This window comes from Pelobates fuscus, chromosome 7 (genome assembly GCF_036172605.1).
Source record: "Pelobates fuscus isolate aPelFus1 chromosome 7, aPelFus1.pri, whole genome shotgun sequence".
NCBI lineage: Eukaryota > Metazoa > Chordata > Amphibia > Anura > Pelobatidae > Pelobates > Pelobates fuscus.
The window spans coordinates 14,133,809-14,153,964 of record NC_086323.1 but is presented as its reverse complement, the minus strand read 5'-3'; the positions used below and the strand labels follow the sequence as shown (position 1 = coordinate 14,153,964).

The 20,156-nt window shown below is 43.3% G+C and overlaps 1 protein-coding gene across 1 annotated transcript in view; it reads right to left on the bottom strand.

The window, feature by feature from the left end:
* Positions 1–2,320: 2,320 nt before the first annotated feature.
* Positions 2,321–20,156, bottom strand: part of DMAP1 (DNA methyltransferase 1 associated protein 1) — a 60,805-nt gene continuing 42,969 nt past the window's right edge. Inside the window, exons 10-11 of the mRNA XM_063427172.1 lie at positions 18,684–18,970; positions 2,321–2,553 (exon numbers count right to left, since the gene is read on the bottom strand). Of these exons, the coding sequence (XP_063283242.1) occupies positions 2,494–2,553; positions 18,684–18,970 (347 nt within the window). The 3' untranslated portion in view covers positions 2,321–2,493. The remainder of the gene's footprint in view (positions 2,554–18,683; positions 18,971–20,156) is intronic.

The window sequence follows — 20,156 nt, the reverse complement described above, 5'->3', positions numbered from 1 at the left end:
CCAGCAACAAAGCACGTTTTCTATTAAAACACTTCAGTATCAGATGTTAAGAATGACATATCATTAAGAGGTTAAATATGTGGATATTGTCTCCTGCACCAGAACCTTGATTAGTTCTGTCTAACCAATTTTGCTTCAGTTTACTCATTGCACTGAAAGGGTTATTATTTTTTAATATGAATATTTTAATTTCCTGGTTCAAGGGACAGATCAAACCTATTCTGTTTATTAATGACGTTGGAAAAACTCTCATTTCAGGGTCCACACACAGAATGAGAACAGAGAGCGACTCCTTAACCGTCGGAGAGCCAACGTCTTGTTCCATACATTGCTCACATTTAAAGGGCACCAGTCATATATCATTTCCTGGTCATTATACAGACATACGTTATGTAAGCCTCCACACCGTAGATACAGCTGTATGGAATATGCAAGATTAAAAGGCTTTAATCAATAAACCAGGATTTGTGCAGAACTGACAAAGGAATTACAAATGTCAGAATAACTAACTTCAAAATACGCAAACTGGAAAATGTTTAATTTCTTCATCAATTCCATGGTCCCTGATTTAATGTTAGCCAGCCCACTGCTGCCTGTAAGGTGTTTCACTGTATCAACTACTCTGGCAGCTGATGGCTTATCAAATGAATAGACATGAACATTCTGCGTTAAACGCTGTCACAATGTTAGGAATCAGAAAGCCGTGCTCATTACGGATCAAAGGTCAGATGGGTTTTCATGTCTGATCTCTAGAACTGTAATTAAGGAAACAATAAAATAAAAGCAACATGTCCGACGACCTTTAGCGGTGCGGTCAGCATTATACATCATAGCAGGTGTCACAATGTATTGATGATCAGTTATGTCTGTAAGATGAAGTGCTAATGAGGTGAAGATTGGATGAAGGCTGCGTGTACGTGTTCATGTAAATCACTAGGGCCGCGTCCTAATCAGGGCTGTTTACTGTGAGATTCACCCCCCACCCCCCTCTCATTTACTGGGGGTGAGCGCAAATCATCATCACCCCATGAAAATATTAAATAGACACAGAACAGGTTATTTACTAAACTGGGAAGAGAATTACTGAGCTGAGCTGGAAAAATTCACTTGAATGAATCCCACTAATCTCCTTATCCACAAACTGCTCAAACACTCTAGCCATCACCGCCAAATTACTCATGGTAACCTTCCCTTGCTGTGGATTGCAAGCTCACAAGCCACCTTGCTTACTTATAAAGTGCAGTAAATGCTTAAAAAGCAGAAAAAAAACCCCACACATTTTGACTATGTTGGAATTTTTTGTGAGACTTGACAAAGTCCCCAGAAGGTGACAGTGCTGCTCTCATCGACGGCGTTCTCTGGTCCTTTTTTATTAGAAAGTGTAGTATAATAAACAGTCTGTAATCCTTTAATTGTGCAGCGCCCCGGAATATGTTAGCGCCTGAAACATAATAACAGAGAGATAAAAAACAGCCCGTGGGAGAGCCAAGAGTCACTGGCATCTGGGTGGGTGTTATGGGGGATATGTAGTGTGAAACGTGTGGAGGGGTGTGTATGTGGGTGTTAAAGGGAACCTTATGTGTGTCCTATTTTTAATTTTCCAAAATGTTCAGATTTCAACAGAAATTGGTATTTTAATAATGAACCTGGTTACACCGCCCTGTCTGTCAATCAGACAGACGTTCCAGTTACTTCCTGGTTTGGTTAGCTTTTTTGCACTGAACTCAAGAGGCAGCAATTGCCCAGAGCACCTTCCTTGCAAAGACTTCTCACTGGGAAGTCTGATTGGACAGCCACAGAATATCTGGGCAGGGTTAGAAGGGGAGGGAAGCTGCAGGCAAGAGATGTAGATAAGATATACCCAAAGGGAAAAAAAGCATAATTAAATGCATGCATGGTTTCGTTGGGGGCATATCTACTAAACATTTATTTTGTGGGCAATGGAGTGTCCTTTAAATAGAGGGGAACACAGTCTATGTCGTGAGGGTCCCATGGTATAGTAATGGAGGCTGGACCCAATTCCATGTAGTGTTATTTTTGTACGCTACCCAGGCTGCGCTGCACAGTAGATACATTATCAGGAGCCAATCAGCAATCAGGGAGGAGGCAGCATCAGATGGCTAGGAGACAGTGTCGGTTGCCTGCATGGGTGGGAACCTACGTTACTGCTTTCTAAATCAGCCAATCGATGTGCCGGCTGCCCCTGCTTGTTCACCGCAAACCACACACAAACACAAAGATAACAGAGCAGAATAAAACAAAAATATGTGGCTTCGCCGTGCAAATCATTTTACAGGCTGTCACAAAGCTGACCACAAGTTATTTATTTTCATGGTAAGCTTGGTTTCAAAGCACAAACATTAAAATAAAAAAAAATCTATTTACACAGACTTAGAATGTCAGGGTCTCCTCACGGCCCTTCTGGCCGGTCCCCAAACTCTGGATAGTCCGTAATGTCGACGTTTCACACAATCTCAAATCTTCCAGAGAAGCTCAAGGCTTTTTCATCTTCTTCACGGACGACGAACTGGAAGCGGATTCTCTGCGTTTTCTCTGTATGTAAAGAAAATTGTGTATCAAATTATCTGCCAATAGTGGGCAAAGAACAGGCACAATCACTGCACGATTCACAAAGAATATACAGCACTGAGCACACCGGAACCTAAAGTGTTACACATACACGCAGAATTAGGACACATTCATTAGGCTAACCTGTCAAGTGCTGAGTACACCTGTTAGCGCTATATAAATATAATATACACACACTGTATACCTACTGCACTTAGTGTATCTCCCTCTACTGTAATGTAACCTGTAAAGTGCTAAGTACACCTGTTAGCGCTATATAAATATAATATACATACACTGTATACCTACTGCACTTACTGTACCTCCCTCTACTGTAATGTAACCTGTAAACTGCTGAGTTAGCGCTATATAAATAAAATATACATACACTGTGTACCTACTGCACTTACTGTACCTCCCTCTACTATAATGTAACCTGTAAAGTACTGAGTACACCTGTTAGCGCTATATAAATATAATATACACACACTGTATACCTACTGCACTTACTGTACCTCCCTCTACTGTAATGTAACCTGTAAAGTGCTGAGTACACCTGTTAGCGCTATATAAATATAATATACATACACTGTGTACCTACTGCACTTACTGTACCTCCCTCTACTATAATGTAACCTGTAAAGTACTGAGTACACCTGTTAGCGCTATATAAATATAATATACACACACTGTATACCTACTGCACTTACTGTACCTCCCTCTACTGTAATGTAACCTGTAAAGTGCTGAGTACACCTGTTAGCGCTATATAAATATAATATACATACACTGTATACCTACTGCACTTACTGTACCTCCCTCTACCGTAATGTAAACTGTAAAGTGCTGAGTACACCTGTTAGCGCTATATAAATATAATATACATACACTGTGTACCTACTGCACTTACTGTACCTCCCTCTACTATAATGTAACCTGTAAAGTACTGAGTACACCTGTTAGCGCTATATAAATATAATATACATACACTGTGTACCTACTGCACTTACTGTACCTCCCTCTACTATAATGTAACCTGTAAAGTACTGAGTACACCTGTTAGCGCTATATAAATATAATATACACACACTGTATACCTACTGCACTTAGTGTATCTCCCTCTACTGTAATGTAACCTGTAAAGTACTGAGTACACCTGTTAGCGCTATATAAATATAATATACATACACTGTATACCTACTGCACTTACTGTACCTCCCTCTACTATAATGTAACCTGTAAAGTGCTGAGTACACCTGTTAGCGCTATATAAATAAAATATACATACACTGTATACCTACTGCACTTACTGTACCTCCCTCTACTATAATGTAACCTGTAAAGTGCTGAGTACACCTGTTAGCGCTATATAAATATAATATACATACACTGTATACCTACTGCACTTACTGTACCTCCCTCTACTATAATGTAACCTGTAAAGTGCTGAGTACACCTGTTAGCGCTATATAAATAAAATATACATACACTGTATACCTACTGCACTTACTGTACCTCCCTCTACTATAATGTAACCTGTAAAGTGCTGAGTACACCTGTTAGCGCTATATAAATAAAATATACATACACTGTATACCTACTGCACTTACTGTACCTCCCTCTACTATAATGTAACCTGTAAAGTGCTGAGTACACCTGTTAGCGCTATATAAATATAATATACATACACTGTATACCTACTGCACTTACTGTACCTCCCTCTACTATAATGTAACCTGTAAAGTGCTGAGTACACCTGTTAGCGCTATATAAATAAAATATACATACACTGTATACCTACTGCACTTACTGTACCTCCCTCTACTATAATGTAACCTGTAAAGTGCTGAGTACACCTGTTAGCGCTATATAAATAAAATATACATACACTGTATACCTACTGCACTTACTGTACCTCCCTCTACTATAATGTAACCTGTAAAGTGCTGAGTACACCTGTTAGCGCTATATAAATATAATATACATACACTGTATACCTACTGCACTTACTGTACCTCCCTCTACTGTAATGTAACCTGTAACGTGCTGAGTACACCTGTTAGCGCTATATAAATATAATATACATACACTGTATACCTACTGCACTTACTGTACCTCCCTCTACTGTAATGTAACCTGTAAAGTGCTGAGTACACCTGTTAGCGCTAAATAAATATAATATACATACACTGTATACCTACTGCACTTACTGTATCTCCCTCTACTGTAATGTAACCTGTAAAGTGCTGAGTACACCTGTTAGTGCTATATAAATATAATATACATACACTGTATACCTACTGCACTTACTGTATCTCCCTCTACTGTAATGTAACCTGTAAAGTGCTGAGTACACCTGTTAGCGCTATATAAATAAAATATACATACACTGTATACCTACTGCACTTACTGTACCTCCCTCTACTGTAATGTAACCTGTAAAGTGTTGAGTACACCTGTTAGTGCTATATAAATAAAATATACATACACTGTATACCTACTGCACTTACTGTACCTCCCTCTACTGTAATGTAACCTGTAAAGTGCTGAGTACACCTGTGAGAGCTATATAAATAAAATATACATACACTGTATACCTCCTGCACTTACTGTACCTCCCTCTACTGTAATGTAACCTGTAAAGTGCTGAGTACACCTGTTAGCGCTATATAAATACAATATACATACACTGTATACCTACTGCACTTACTGTAACTACCGTATTTATCGGCGTATAACACACACTTTTTCTCCCTGAAAATAGGGGGAAAATGATGGGTGCGTGTTATACGCCGATATACCATATTTACTTACCTGTCTTGAAGCGTGGGCCGGTGTTCAGCACGCACCGCGGTACTGGAACTTCAATTTCAGGTTCCGGTTTCCACCTGAAATTGAAGTTCCAGTACCGCGTTGCGCGCTGTGAAGCCGGCCCACGCTTCAAGACAGGTAAGTAATTATGGGACAAGGGGAGGGAAAGTGCACTAGGGGACACTATGGGAGGGGGGGAGGTGGGAACACTATGGGAGGGGGTGGAGATACTATGGGAGGGGGGGGGAGAATACTATGGAAAGGGGGGGGGGACACTATGGGAGGGGAGGAAACACTATGGGAGGAGGTGGAGTATACTATGGAAAGGGGGGGGGGGGACACTATGGGATGAGGGGGGGGAAATTTCCTGGAATTTCCTTCTTAAAATGAGGTGCGTGTTATACGCCGATAAATACGGTACTTCTACTGTAATGTAACACCTCGTGTCCAGTGTATAGCCCTGTTTATGAATAGATTTCCAGATAATGGTTTGTACTGGCCCCAAATATATTTGTATAATGTTATCATATCCCCTCTCAGGTGCCGTTTTTCCTAACTAAAGATTCTAAATTTTTTAACCTTTCTTCGTAACTAATATGCTCCATTCCTTTTATCAATTTTGTAGCTCGTCTCTGCACTTTTTCTAGTGCCATGATATCCTTCTTTAGAATTGGTGCCCAAAATTGCACTGCATATTCAAGGTGTGGTCTTACCAGCGATTTATAAAGAGGCAAAATTATATTTTCATCCCGAGAATTTATACACGACAAAACCTTACTGGCCTTAGCCACTGCAGATTGACGTTGCATATTGCTGCCTAATTTGTTGTTTATAACAATTCCCAAATCCTAGTGGTTTTATTTAAATACTGATGTTTGTTACTTTCTCCTGAAACCACCACCAACAAAAGCCTCAAAACAAACTATATATAACATTAACTAAAACAAATAAACCAAAAATCCATTTTCTTTACTACCGGTATATTGCTTACAGTTTTATTTGGGGTTTCAAAGTGTAGGATGTTAGCACATTTTGGAAATCAACATTAAAATTTGCTAATAAAATGAGGACTGTGCCGTTAACCCTCTCTTAGCCAGGGGCAGCAATATACCAGGCAATGCGAGATTTTGTGAACACAAAGCAATATCGACTTGCTGATCTAACGTGAAGCTGCTCGCAGGCATGAATCAGCCCATAATGGATCACTGTCTTTAATTATGTATATAAATAACCATTCTTCATTTCCTTCCACTCATTAGGCAGCTAAAACAAAGAAGGGCTACTCATTTGTACTCGGACATAAAGTGTTCGCTAATATGCAGAAAGCATTAAAGGATAAGGTTCATTTTTCAAATGTGTCATATGATCAAATTTATATCTTCGGTGTCTCTGACTTCACGAAAGCCCCTCAGCTAAACGTTTAGATGCCTCGTTGTGCTCCTGCACAGCCATGGCAGTGGGCATTTAACCCATTATCTATCAAGGGAGTAGACTGCAGGTTATCGAAAAGAGATGACAACGCGCTGACTCGAATACGGAACTTTTACTTTAAATCATTAAACACGGATGTAGTAATTATTCTACATACCAGAGTTCAGCTTTCCGGGGGGAAAGCACAAAGCAACAAGAAACAAGGGCACATGAGACATTTCTATATCCAAGACATCTAGATCTAATATATCCCGGCTTGCTTGCCCCAGTCGGTGGTAAGATTTATCCTTAATTCAATCTTTTTAGCGGAGTATCTAATGTGTAGCAAATTCACCAGTAGATCTTACGGTCCTTTTTATAAATTTATTAAAGGACCACTATAGGCACCCAGACCACTACAGCTCATCTAGTTTTAACCCTAGCTGCTGTAAACATAGCAGTTTCAGAGAAACTGCTATGTTTACATATGGGTTAATCCAGCCTCTAGTGGGTGTCTCACTGCGATTTTCGGCATGCTTTCCTATGAGACTGACTGAATGCGCGCGGCTCTTACCGCGCATGCGCATTTAGCCAATGACGGCAGAAGGAGGAGGAGATTCCCCAGTGCCGAGGGAGCCCAGCGCTTGAAAAAGGTAAGGGATTACCCCTTCCTCACCCTAGAGCCCCGGAGGGAGGGGGACCCAAGGACCCTATAGAGCCAGGAAAACGAGTATGTTTTCCTGGCACTATAGTGGTCCTTTAAGGTATATATATATATTTCTGTACTTACTAGGAACAATGGGTATTTCTCGTCTAAATGTTCTACAGTCAAGGTGGGGTTAAGTGTTCTAATTTGGCACATTTTGCTAATTATATCACAGAAATTCTAGCAAAGTCACAGACGGCTTTCGTTAGCTAGATAAACTGCACCAGCGCATTATTCTACGAACATTGCGGTGTTTGATCACACAAACGAATATATGAGGAGTTATAAAGACACACTAGGAATCTCCTGCATTAATTATACTTTATTACAAACTACACTTTCCAACCGAAATCATTTTATAATCAAATTACATGCACGACAGACGGACAGATTCACACGTTACCTACAGCTAAATAGAGCGAGCGGCGCACACATTCACACAGACACGCCACTTTTTTCTTTTTATTCATACATTCAAACTCCATCTGGAAAGAACGATTTCTGTTTGATTTAACAATGTAACTTCTTGGTTTCAAATCAGCTCTGAAAACAAGGAGTCAGCAGGAGTGCAGCCGCAGAAAGCTTAAAAGTTGCCTAATTCTGACTCGAAGCCCGAGACTTCATAGACGCGAGGTCTTTTTCTTTTGCCCATTAGTGGGCTGACTTCTGAGAGCGGGAACAAAGGCCTGCAGTGTGAGGCATTCTGGGACAGCCAACTCATTAGGGACGGATGGCTGGAGTACAAGTTTAGGGAATCAAAAGCCGTTCTAATCTGGAGTAGCTGGCCGAACTTCGGCGTGGAACTAATTTGCTCCAAGTCGGGCTTCGTCTCTGCAAGACCTTAAGTCTCCCTCATGGGGTCAACTCAGGCTCAGGGGATTCTAGAGCAGAGGCAACACGGACAGATCTGATGCCTTACCTGACATCATATACTGTGTAACACAGGGAATTCTGTAATCACGGCAAGCACCAGGGGCACCTAGCAAAATGGGATAAAACCAGAGTCCTCAGATAAATATTAACAAAGTAATCTCTTCGTTAATGAGCTCTGGAATCTCTGTGTGCCCTGTGAGATCTGTTTTGGATGAATGTAAAACAAGTACTTTACACTTTGCAGACTACACAAAGCATCCTGCTGCTCAGCAAAAGAGTTGCTCACATCGAATGATTTAAAATCCTAACGTCCTGGAATTTGAATGGTCCAGCAATGCCAGCCTAGAATTAAGGGCTTGCAGGGTAGAGCGATGTTAGACGAGGGGGCTTGTAAGGTAGAGCGATGCTATATGAGGGGGCTTGTAAGGTAGAGCGATGCTAGACGTGGGGGCTTGTAAGGTAGAGCGATGCTATATGAGGGGGCTTGTAAGGTAGAGCGATGCTATATGAGGGGGCTTGTAAGGTAGAGTGATGCTATATGAGGGGGCTTGTAAGGTAGAGCGATGCTAGACGTGGGGGCTTGTAAGGTAGAGCGATGCTAGACGTGGGGGCTTGTAAGGTAGAGCGATGCTATATGAGGGGGCTTGTAAGGTAGAGCGATGTTAGATGTGGGGGCTTGTAAGGTAGAGTGATGTTTTATTGGGGCTTGTAAGGTAGAGCGATGCTATATGAGGGGGCTTGTAAGGTAGAGCGATGCTAGACGTGGGGGCTTGTAAGGTAGAGCGATGCTAGACGTGGGGGCTTGTAAGGTAGAGCGATGCTATATGAGGGGGCTTGTAAGGTAGAGCGATGTTAGATGTGGGGGCTTGTAAGGTAGAGTGATGTTTTATTGGGGCTTGTAAGGTAGAGCGATGCTATATGAGGGGGCTTGTAAGGTAGAGCGATGCTAGACGTGGGGGCTTGTAAGGTAGAGCGATGCTAGACGTGGGGGCTTGTAAGGTAGAGCGATGCTATATGAGGGGGCTTGTAAGGTAGAGCGATGTTAGATGTGGGGGCTTGTAAGTTAGAGTGACGTTTTATTGGGGCTTGTAAGGTAGAGCGATGCTATATGAGGGGGCTTGTAAGGTAGAGCGATGTTAGATGTGGGGGCTTGTAAGGTAGAGTGATGTTTTATTGGGGCTTGTAAGGTAGAGCGATGCTATATGAGGGGGCTTGTAAGGTAGAGCGATGCTAGACGTGGGGGCTTGTAAGGTAGAGCGATGCTAGACGTGGGGGCTTGTAAGGTAGAGCGATGCTATATGAGGGGGCTTGTAAGGTAGAGCGATGTTAGATGTGGGGGCTTGTAAGTTAGAGTGACGTTTTATTGGGGCTTGTAAGGTAGAGCGATGCTATATGAGGGGGCTTGTAAGGTAGAGCGATGTTAGATGTGGGGGCTTGTAAGTTAGAGTGACGTTTTATTGGGGCTTGTAAGGTAGAGCGATGCTATATGAGGGGGCTTGTAAGGTAGAGCGATGTTAGATGTGGGGGCTTGTAAGTTAGAGTGATGTTTTATTGGGGCTTGTAAGGTAGAGCGATGCTATATGAGGGGGCTTGTAAGGTAGAGCGATGCTAGATGTGAGGGCTTGTAAGGTAGAGCGATGCTATATGAGGGGGCTTGTAAGGTAGAGCAATGCTAGATGTGGGGGCTTGTAAGGTAGAGCGATGTTAGATGTGGGGGCTTGTAAGGTAGAGTGATGTTTTATTGGGGCTTGTAAGGTAGAGCGATGCTAGATGAGGGGGCTTGTAAGGTAGAGCGATGCTAGATGAGGGGGCTTGTAAGGTAGAGCGATGCTAGATGTGGGGGCTTGTAAGGTAGAGCGATGCTAGATGTGGGGGCTTGTAAGGTAGAGCGATGCTAGATGTGGGGGCTTGTAAGGTAGAGTGATGTTTTATTGGGGCTTGTAAGGTAGAGGGCTTGTAAGGTAGAGCGATGCTATATGAGGGGGCTTGTAAGGTAGAGCGATGCTAGATGAGGGGGCTTGTAAGGTAGTGCGATGCTAGATGAGGGGGCTTGTAAGGTAGAGCGATGCTAGATGTGGGGGCTTGTAAGGTAGAGTGATGTTTTATTGGGGCTTGTAAGGTAGAGCAATGTCAGTCGTGGGCAGTGCCGGACTCGCCCACCGGGATACCAGGAAATTTCCCGGTGGGCAGAGGCACCTGGGGGCTGCACAGCTCTAATTCTTCAGTAATCGCTGCCACCTGGTGGCCAGTCCGGTGGCACAGTTTGAGGGGGCCGACCGCGTCCGTTAGTTACCTTGCGGCCGTTGCCCGCAACTCCTGTAATGCATGGTAGTGCCGCCGAGCCAGGTGGTCGCCTAGCCAGTCCGACAGCACACTCACCAATACTGACAGCCATGCAGCTGTCAGACAGCACAGGAGGATTAAGGGAGGGGTCACAGTTGACTATCATGCTCCCTCGTGGTTCCCACCATTCCTAGCACAGCCACATCATAGAGTAGTGATTACTCTATGATGTAGCTGTGCTGGGCATTGTGGGAACCGTGAGGAAGCATGATGGTCAGCTCTGCCCCCTCCCTCAGTCCTCCTGTGGTATCGGACAGACTGTGAGACAAGTTCAGTCTCATGGGGTGGTGAAGGGGAGAAATAGACACAGGGGTATGGGGGAGAAAGAGACAGAGGGGCCAAGAGAGACACACAGGGGGAGGGGGAGGGGGAGAAAGAGACAGAGGGGGAGAGAGACAGAGGGGGAGAAAGAAACAGAGGGGCAAGAGAGAAGAAAGAGACAGAGGGGGAGAGAGACACAGGGGGGAGAGAGACAAGGGGAGTGGCAAAGGGGAAGAAAGACAGAGGGGGAAGAAAGACACAGGGAGGGGGAGAAAGAAAGACAGAGGGGCAAGAGAGAGAGACACAGGGGAAGAAAGACATGGGTAAGAGAGAGACACAGGGGAAGAAAGACATGGGTAAGAGAGAGACATGGGGGAGAAAGACAGAGGGGCGAGAGAGAGACACAGGGGGAGGGGGAGAAAGACAGAGGGGTGAGAGAGAGACATAGGGGGAGGGGTGAGAGAGAGACGGGGGAGGAGAAAGAGACAGAGGGGGATAAAGACACACAGAGGGTTTGGGAGAAGAAAAAGGCACACAGCGGGACTAAGGCGAAGAGAAAGAGACACAACAAAGAGACATACAGAAGGGAAGGGGAAAAAAGTGACACACAAGGTTTGTAGGGGGTCAAAGATGGACTGGGAGGAGAGAGAGACACACAGAGGGGATTCGGAAGGGGAGAAAGAGACAAACCGGAGCTAGGGCTAAGACACACACATAAGGGGCTGTGAGAAAAGAGATATACAGAGGGCTGGAGAGGGGTAAAAAGAGACACAGGCTGGGATGAAGTAAAAGATACACAAGGGGGGTTCAAAGAGACACACAAGGGGGGTTGTAGGAGACACAAAAGGAAAAAAAATTGAGAAAAGATGCACTAAACGAGGTAAAAAAATGAAAGGAGGGAATAAGAAACACAGAAAAAAAGAAATTCAAAAGGGGGTTAAGAGAAACACAAGGGAAGATGCATTTTTTGTGTGTTTGGGGGGGAATGTTTTTTCGCCTGTGTCTCCTGCTCTCCCTGTAACTCCGTTCTTCAGCACAGGAGTTTATGCCGATGAGCTAATTGACAGGTGAGAGAAAGACATCTTATTAAATAGATTTTCCTTCCAATATATGCATTTTGCTAACAATCTTGCTAACACAATGTACGGATAGACGTAATTGATGTGATTCTGACAGTAATACACACACACACATACCGTATATGCATGTATATTAATGTGTGTATTAGTAATATATAATGATGCCTATAATATTTAGACATATATTAACATACATTTATATATGCATAATACACACAGAAATGTCATTAATATGGAACATATAGGTAATGAGCATGTATTGGCCCAGTCTTGTTGCTGGGTGGACACACCAGCACATTAACATATTCAAAGTTAAGAGCGCACTCATAGGACTTCAAAATAAACAAGATAACTTCATTTTTTACAGCTGTGTAACAGCAAACATTCACCATGTCAGTCCCATTACCAAACTTTCCTTAATATGTCAAGGTAGTTGGACTGAAACATGGATTATATGCACGTCTGCTTAAAATAAAGCTGCTCTTTTGTTTATTTTGAAGCCCTATGAGTGCTTTCTTTTGTTAGATAATAGTTTTAAATTTTAGGTTATCTTTTCCACCTCTATATCAGTACACTATGCTGGCGTGACGCATTATTGGGCTGGTATAGAATTTTTTCCAGGGCTGCTTTTAGTACCCAGTCCGGCCTTGGACATGGGGGCTTGTAAGGTAGAGCGATCTTTAGACGTGGGGGCTTGTAATGTAGAGCGATCTTTAGACGTGGGGGCTTGTAATGTAGAGCGATCTTTAGACGTGGGGGCTTGTAAGGTAGAGCGATCTTTAGACGTGGGGGCTTGTAATGTAGAGCGATCTTTAGACGTGGGGGCTTGTAAGGTAGAGCGATCTTTAGACGTGGGGGCTTGTAAGGTAGAGCGATCTTTAGACGTGGGGGCTTGTAAGGTGCCATAATAGCAGGACTTTCGCTACAATGCTCATTTTAAGTAGACTGCCTATTTTTATCCACTGTTTTTTTTTTAGAATATGGCTTTACTTTGCTGATTTTACTGCACCCACTCACTTTCTATATTAATCCATCACAATCTCACCCAAATTGCAGAACTACACGATTCCCTCAGCCAGGAACTGCTGGTTATGGACAAGGGATAGGGGAGCTGGTTAATTATCTGACAGTGTGGCCAATTTTGGCCTAAAACGTGCACAGCTCACAGATTAGTAAATAACCTGTTATAAAGGGAGGCCAACGTGTTTTCTAATTAGCCTACTGATAATATTGCTGTATTGAGGACTCATCATTCTGTACTTTGCTGGGTTCATGGCTGAATCCTTCCACCTCTTTTAAAACCCTTTACAAAAAGCCATTATAAACTACAGTAATCACATTGACAAGAACAATGGTCAAATAAGACACCATCAACTTAAATCTACTCAAATAAATATCTATCAGAAAACACAGGGAATCAAGACTGAGCCGGCTGCATGATAGCGTGCTCCAGCGAGCCAAAGCACCCCAAGTATTGAGGAGGAAAATGGAAATGAGGGGGGCAGCGGAGACGCTTCCAACTCCAAATCTCCCTCTGGGCCTTCTGTTTCAAGGTAGTGTAAAATGGTCACAGTGTGAACGCGCCTGACCTTTTGTCTTGGACTAATCTAATTGTGTCGTCTTTGTGTAATCAGTCGGTAAAGGTCAGTGCTGTATTTAACATAGGGCCTCCTTTAGGTAATGAATTTGCCTTGCAGTAAATTAACTTGATTATACTTCTTTGAAATATGTCAAAGACCAGGTCATGTTAACCATGAGAGCGCCAGGCTTTATGATGTGCAGTTTGTCAGAAAGTCAAACAGGTAGGAAAATCTTAGTCCAACATCTTAAAGGGACCCTATAGTCACCAGAACAACTACAGCTTAATGTATAGTATACAGCTTAATGTAGTTGTTCTGGTGAGTATAATCATTATGTGCAGGCATTTTCATGCAAACACTGCCTTTTCAGAGAAAAGACATTGCCCCATAGGGACACCTCCAAGTGGCCTCTCCTCAGATGGCCACTGGAGGTGCTTTCTGGGTCAGTGCTGCACATGGGGACTCAATTTTCCTCACAGAGATGAAGTGATTCAATGCATCTCTACGAGGAGGTGCTGATTGTCCAAAATGGCGTTTGGACTCGACCCCTTGCAGATTTTAGCCAATCCAATGCTTTCCCCATGGGAACACATTGGATTCGCAAAAAATCTGTTATTCTGATGTCACCAAGGGGGCGGGGCAAGTGCCGGCAGACCTGCACGGTGCTGGAAATAAGGTGAGTTTTTCATGCTTTTATGGGAGGGGGAGGCAAGCCACCTAAATGGGGTGGGTTTTGTACTATAGGGTCAGGAATACGTGTTTGTGTTCCTGACCCTATAGTGTTCCTTTAAATATAATACCTAGAACTAGCCATTAAAATAAGAATTACGGTCTGCAGTCTACAAACAAAAATAGATTGTCTTTCCATTAGGAGTGGAAAAGAATAAAAATAGCAATAAGCGTGAACCATTTAGGGACACTTTAAGTACCATAACAACTTATGCACAAATTAAGAAGTAAAGAACATCTTGTCCTCTCTCGCCACACAGTGTATTATAAATGGAGCTATAAGGTTATGATGGAAGGAGGTCCCCTGTCTCCCCGCACACAGTGTATAATAACTGCAGCTATAAGGTTATGGTGTAAGGAGGTCCCCTGTCTCCCCGCACACAGTGTATTATAACTGCAGCTATAAGGTTATGGTGTAAGGAGGTTCCCTGTCTCCCTGCACACAGTGTATAATAACTGCAGCTATAAGGTTATGGTGTAAGGAGGTCCCCTGTCTCCCTGCACACAGTGTATTATAACTGCAGCTATAAGGTTATGGTGTAAGGAGGTCCCCTGTCTCCCCGCACACAGTGTATTATAACTGCAGCTATAAGGTTATGGTGTAAGGAGGTCCCCTGTCTCCCCACACACAGTGTATTATAACTGCAGCTATAAGGTTATGGTGTAAGGAGGTCCCCTGTCTCCCCGCACACAGTGTATTATAACTGCAGCTATAAGGTTATGGTGTAAGGAGGTCCCCTGTCTCCCTGCAAACAGTGTATTATAACTGCAGCTATAAGGTTATGGTGTAAGGAGGTCCCCTGTCTCAATGCAAACAGTGTAATATAACTGCAGCTATAAGGTTATGGTGTAAGGAGGTCCCTGTCTCCCCGCACACTGTGTATTATAACTGCAGCTATAAGGTTATGGTGTAAGGAGGTCCCCTGTCTCCCCGCACACAGTGTATTATAACTGCAGATATAAGGTTATGGTGTAAGGAGGTCCCCTGTCTCCCCGCAAACAGTGTATTATAACTGCAGCTATAAGGTTATGGTGTAAGGAGGTCCCCTGTCTCAATGCAAACAGTGTATTATAACTGCAGCTATAAGGTTATGGTGTAAGGAGGTCCCTGTCTCCCCGCACACTGTGTATTATAACTGCAGCTATAAGGTTATGGTGTAAGGAGGTCCCCTGTCTCCCCGCACACGGTGTATTATAACTGCAGTTATAAGGTTATGGTGTAAGGAGGTCCCCTGTCTCCCCGCACACAGTGTATTATAACTGCAGCTATAAGGTTATGGTGTAAGGAGGTCCCCTGTCTCCCCGCACACAGTGTATTATAACTGCAGCTATAAGGTTATGGTGTAAGGAGGTCCCGGTCTCCCCACACACAGTGTATTATAACTGCAGCTATAAGGTTATGGTGTAAGGAGGTCCCCTGTCTCCCTGCACACAGTGTATTATAACTGCAGCTATAAGGTTATGGTGTAAGGAGGTCCCCTGTCTCCCCGCACACAGTGTATTATAACTGCAGCTATAAGGTTATGGTGTAAGGAGGTCCCCTGTCTCCCCGCCCACAGTGTATTATAACTGCAGCTATAAGGTCATGGTGTAAGGAGGTCCCGGTCTCCCCGCACACAGTGTATTATAACAGCAGCTATAAGGTTATGGTGTAAGGAGGTCCCCTGTCTCCCCGCACACAGTGTATTATAACTGCAGCTATAAGGTTATGGTGTAAGGAGGTCCCCTGTCTCCCCGCACACAGTGTATTATAACTGCAGCTATAAGGTTATGGTGTAAGGAGTGTATTATAACTGCAGCTATAAGGTTATGGTGTAAGGAGGTCCCCTGTCTCAGTGTACACAGTGTATTATAACTGCAGCTATACGGTTATGGTGGAAAGAGGTCCCCTGTCTCCCTGCACACAGTGTATTATAACTGCAGCTATACCGTTATGGTGGAAAGAGGTCCCCTATCCAGGTCTCCCCACACATGGTGTATTATAACTGCAGGGAAGGTTTTGTGAGGAAGCTTATACTACCCCTGGTCAAACATTAACTTGTATTGAGTGAGCTTACTATGCGGGCACATTGTACAACTTCCAAACTCCTCTATAGTGTCCAATGAAGGTACCTGTGCATATTCTGTGGCTTTATTAATAGCATAATTCTAAAAAGAGAATGGTTTTGCCAACCCCGGGTAATAATTTACAAATTTGCAGAGTTTCATTGCATTGAAAGCCATTATGCATGGCAATTTAGATGCAAATTGATTCAGTTTAGCTAAAGAAAGATCTTAATATTGATCACATGGTATGAATGGCGTTAAGAGTCACAGGCCGATGCCTTGGGGGCAATGCTTTAGGTGTAAACCTTTGCCACAATCAATAAGAGGTGAGTATACTCTTGGCCTTAGTTATATAAAAATGCCATCTATGGATCTGGCCAGTAGGAAATGTAAGCTTTGCCACCAAGCGGGCAAGTAAGGATTTAAATCTATCTTTCTTAGCAAAGCATTTTTGAAGAATGATATGAAATAAAGAGAAATGCTGTGGATACAGTAAGAGCCTTTTTATAGGGCCTACTTCAATCCTGCTCGAAGACAATAACAGCAAACCCTTAAAATCCAGATTAACGTGTCAACTCTGCGGCTGACAGATAAGGTGCTTTCAATCTCCTCTTAAATCACAATACATTGTGCATTCCTTTTAAAAGTAAAGAGCACATTATCAGCCTTGTATATCTAAGTAGACATCTATGTATTGTGTGTCTAAATATCGGAAGCGGCTTAGACAGCTGCCAGCAATATGTGGATTAAGAAAGCGTAGGGGGCAGGTCGGCGTGCTGGGCTAGATTTGGATATTTTCCTAGGGAGCCTGGGGGCATATTGTTCTGTTATGGGGTATATGTGCCAACACGTGAGTTACTATTTTTTTTAATACATTGCTCCACACTTGGAAAGTGTGTATTTATAAAAGATGATAAAGTGATATGGAAATTGAAACTGGTAACTGAAGGATTGCATAGCCTAGCCGCTATCTTCACACCTCCTGAAAACATGCTGTTTGATCATTCAGGACCCGCTCGCTCAGGTTTAGAAGCCTCTGTGCTATCAACTCACACACATGGGAGCAGAGAATCAGGGGGTGATGGGCCCTTAGATATAAAGGGGAACTCCAAGCTTCCCATCTTGATCCTGATTACTATAGATGTAAAGTGTTTTCTCTGTTAGAATCGTACAACGCTCGCACACATACATTAAACAGCTGCCAATTGGTACGGGCTTTTCCATAGCTTTCAATGCGGGAACCCATATAGTTGTCATAAGCCGAAGTAAATCTTATTTGACACTGATTTTATTAGCTTCATTGTTGTCTCTTTGGGAACACATTTGCTTGTGGCTGTGTAACTGCAAGTCTACCAAAAACAGTAAAATGACCAGGATTGGCTGTAAAACTCAGCCACTAAATGTACCCTGATTTAATGGATAAGTATTTTGTATGCATTTTTCTCTAAGTGAAGAAATACATTTTTTTTTTTAATTTTTTGTCAAACTGGGATAAGAATAGTGGAACCTTTGCTTTGACTTACATAAGTGTCATAACATGCAGCCTTATTGCTCTAAACGAGGATGCGGGTGTACATGTGCTTATACACACACAATATGTTACTGTAACAGTGAATACAGTAAGTCAGTACAGCATGTGCGAGCCTTTATCAGAATACCATCCTCCATAATTCTTCTCTTTTCTAAGAAAAGGCAGTGTTTACATTTCCTCCTAAAGGACATCTCTTGTGGTTGCAACACTACAACTTTTGCAGGACAAATGATCCCTATAGAGATGCTCTGAGCTAATGTATCTCTATGAGGAGATGGTGATTGGCACACATGTGCACCAGCCCCCAACGGAAGCACTGGATTGGCTGAGATCATTAATGATTATTATATCAGCCTGGAGATGAGGGGCAGCCATGACAAGGCCAGCCCCAGTGGACTAAGAGTAAGTGAATCTTATTTTATTTATTTTACTTGCCAAGAGAGGGGGACAATAATTTTAAAAATAATGCAAACATGCCTTCCTGAGTGTTACCCTAACGTCCGAGTGTTCCATTAACAGAAGAAAGGAACAAAGTGAAGCAATCACCATGGAAACCAATGGACACCACATAAACAAATGTCTTTGCCCTATTTTTTTTACAATAAATGTATAACCTCCCTCTTGGCGGTCACAGGAGTATGTCTGTAGGCTGTATACATGGCTTTGCCATAGTTTTTCCTTGAATAAATGTTAGGGTATTTAATGAGATTTCGGACGCCATCAACCCATAAAAGTGATCCACTCACCGAATTGGGCGTCAGTGGTGCTCCAACAACATCAATTATGTGATCTTTTGCTTCTGTCTTAATCTCGTCTGTGCTTAGGACCATCTGACTGTCACCCACCGACCCGTCTACACTAGCGGTGGTGCTGCTGCTGCCTGTTTTGGAGAGGGCTTCGAATCGATGTCGCAGCATCTGCAGCTCGTACTCGCAGTTGGAGAATGCTTGTTTCAGCTCATACAGCAGCACAAGGTCACTTCGTAGCTCGTTGAACATTTGAACAATCTCCTCAGTTGGCATTGGATTGAGATCTGTGGAAAATATGCAGAAAAGGTTGGTTTTTTTTCGGTGGTTGACATTATGCCAATTCTCTGAAGTAGCAGAAGATACAAAGATATAACACAGGGAAAGGGGCGGGGGGTTATCTTTTTAATCGCACTCTACATCCATAAAGATAGGAGAGGACTCTTTGGAAGGTAGGGTGTTTATAAACTTATTTAAGGAAATCTAAAAGGCAACAAATGGCTCTCTGCCATGGAACCAACAATCTACCACCAGTTACTCTGATTGCACACATCGATAAATAGATACATTTATTTATAGAAAAAAAATTACACAACTAGAGGGGCAGGAAAAACCTGACCCCAGAGTCAAGAGTGGACTAAATGGGTAATATGGGCTTAACCCAGAAAAGACAAAATTTAAAAAAGAATAACAAATCTTTCTTTGAAAAAAAGGGGGTCCCACGTCAAAAGACTATGGGGTAACGATTCTCAAAAAAAGGTTAGATTATACACATATCAAATGTATAATAGGGATGCACTGAAATGAAAATTCAGGGCCGAAAATTCAGGATGCCCTTGGCCGAAAACGAAAATGACTTTTTTCCTCCAAATAATTTAAAAAAACTTTTTTTCCTATAATTTTTTTAATATTAGACTTTTTAATGAATTTAATCTAATATGAAGAACTTCCCTTCTCTTTTAGTGGTCCGCCCCGCTTAATTTTCCTCTCTCTCCCCCCCGTCCCATAGCGTTCTTCCCCCCCTCCCCTGTCCCATAGCGTTCTTCCCCCCCTCCCCTGTCCCATAGCGTTCTTCCCCCCCCTCCCCTGTCCCATAGCGTTCTTCCCCCCCCTCCCCTGTCCCATAGCGTTCTTCCCCCCCCTCCCCTGTCCCATAGCGTTCTTCCCCCCCTCCCCTGTCCCATAGCGTTCTTCCCCCCCCTCCCCTGTCCCATAGCGTTCTTCCCCCCCCTCCCCTGTCCCATAGCGTTCTTCCCCCCCCTCCCCTGTCCCATAGCGTTCTTCCCCCCCCTCCCCTGTCCCATAGCGTTCTTCCCCCCCCCCTCCCCTGTCCCATAGCTTTCTTCCCCCCCCCTCCCCTGTCCCATAGTGTTCTTCCCCCCCCCTGTCCCATAGTGTTCTCCCCCCCCCTGTCCCATAGTGTTCTTCCCCCCCCCTGTCCCATAGTGTTCTTCCCCCCCCCTGTCCCATAGT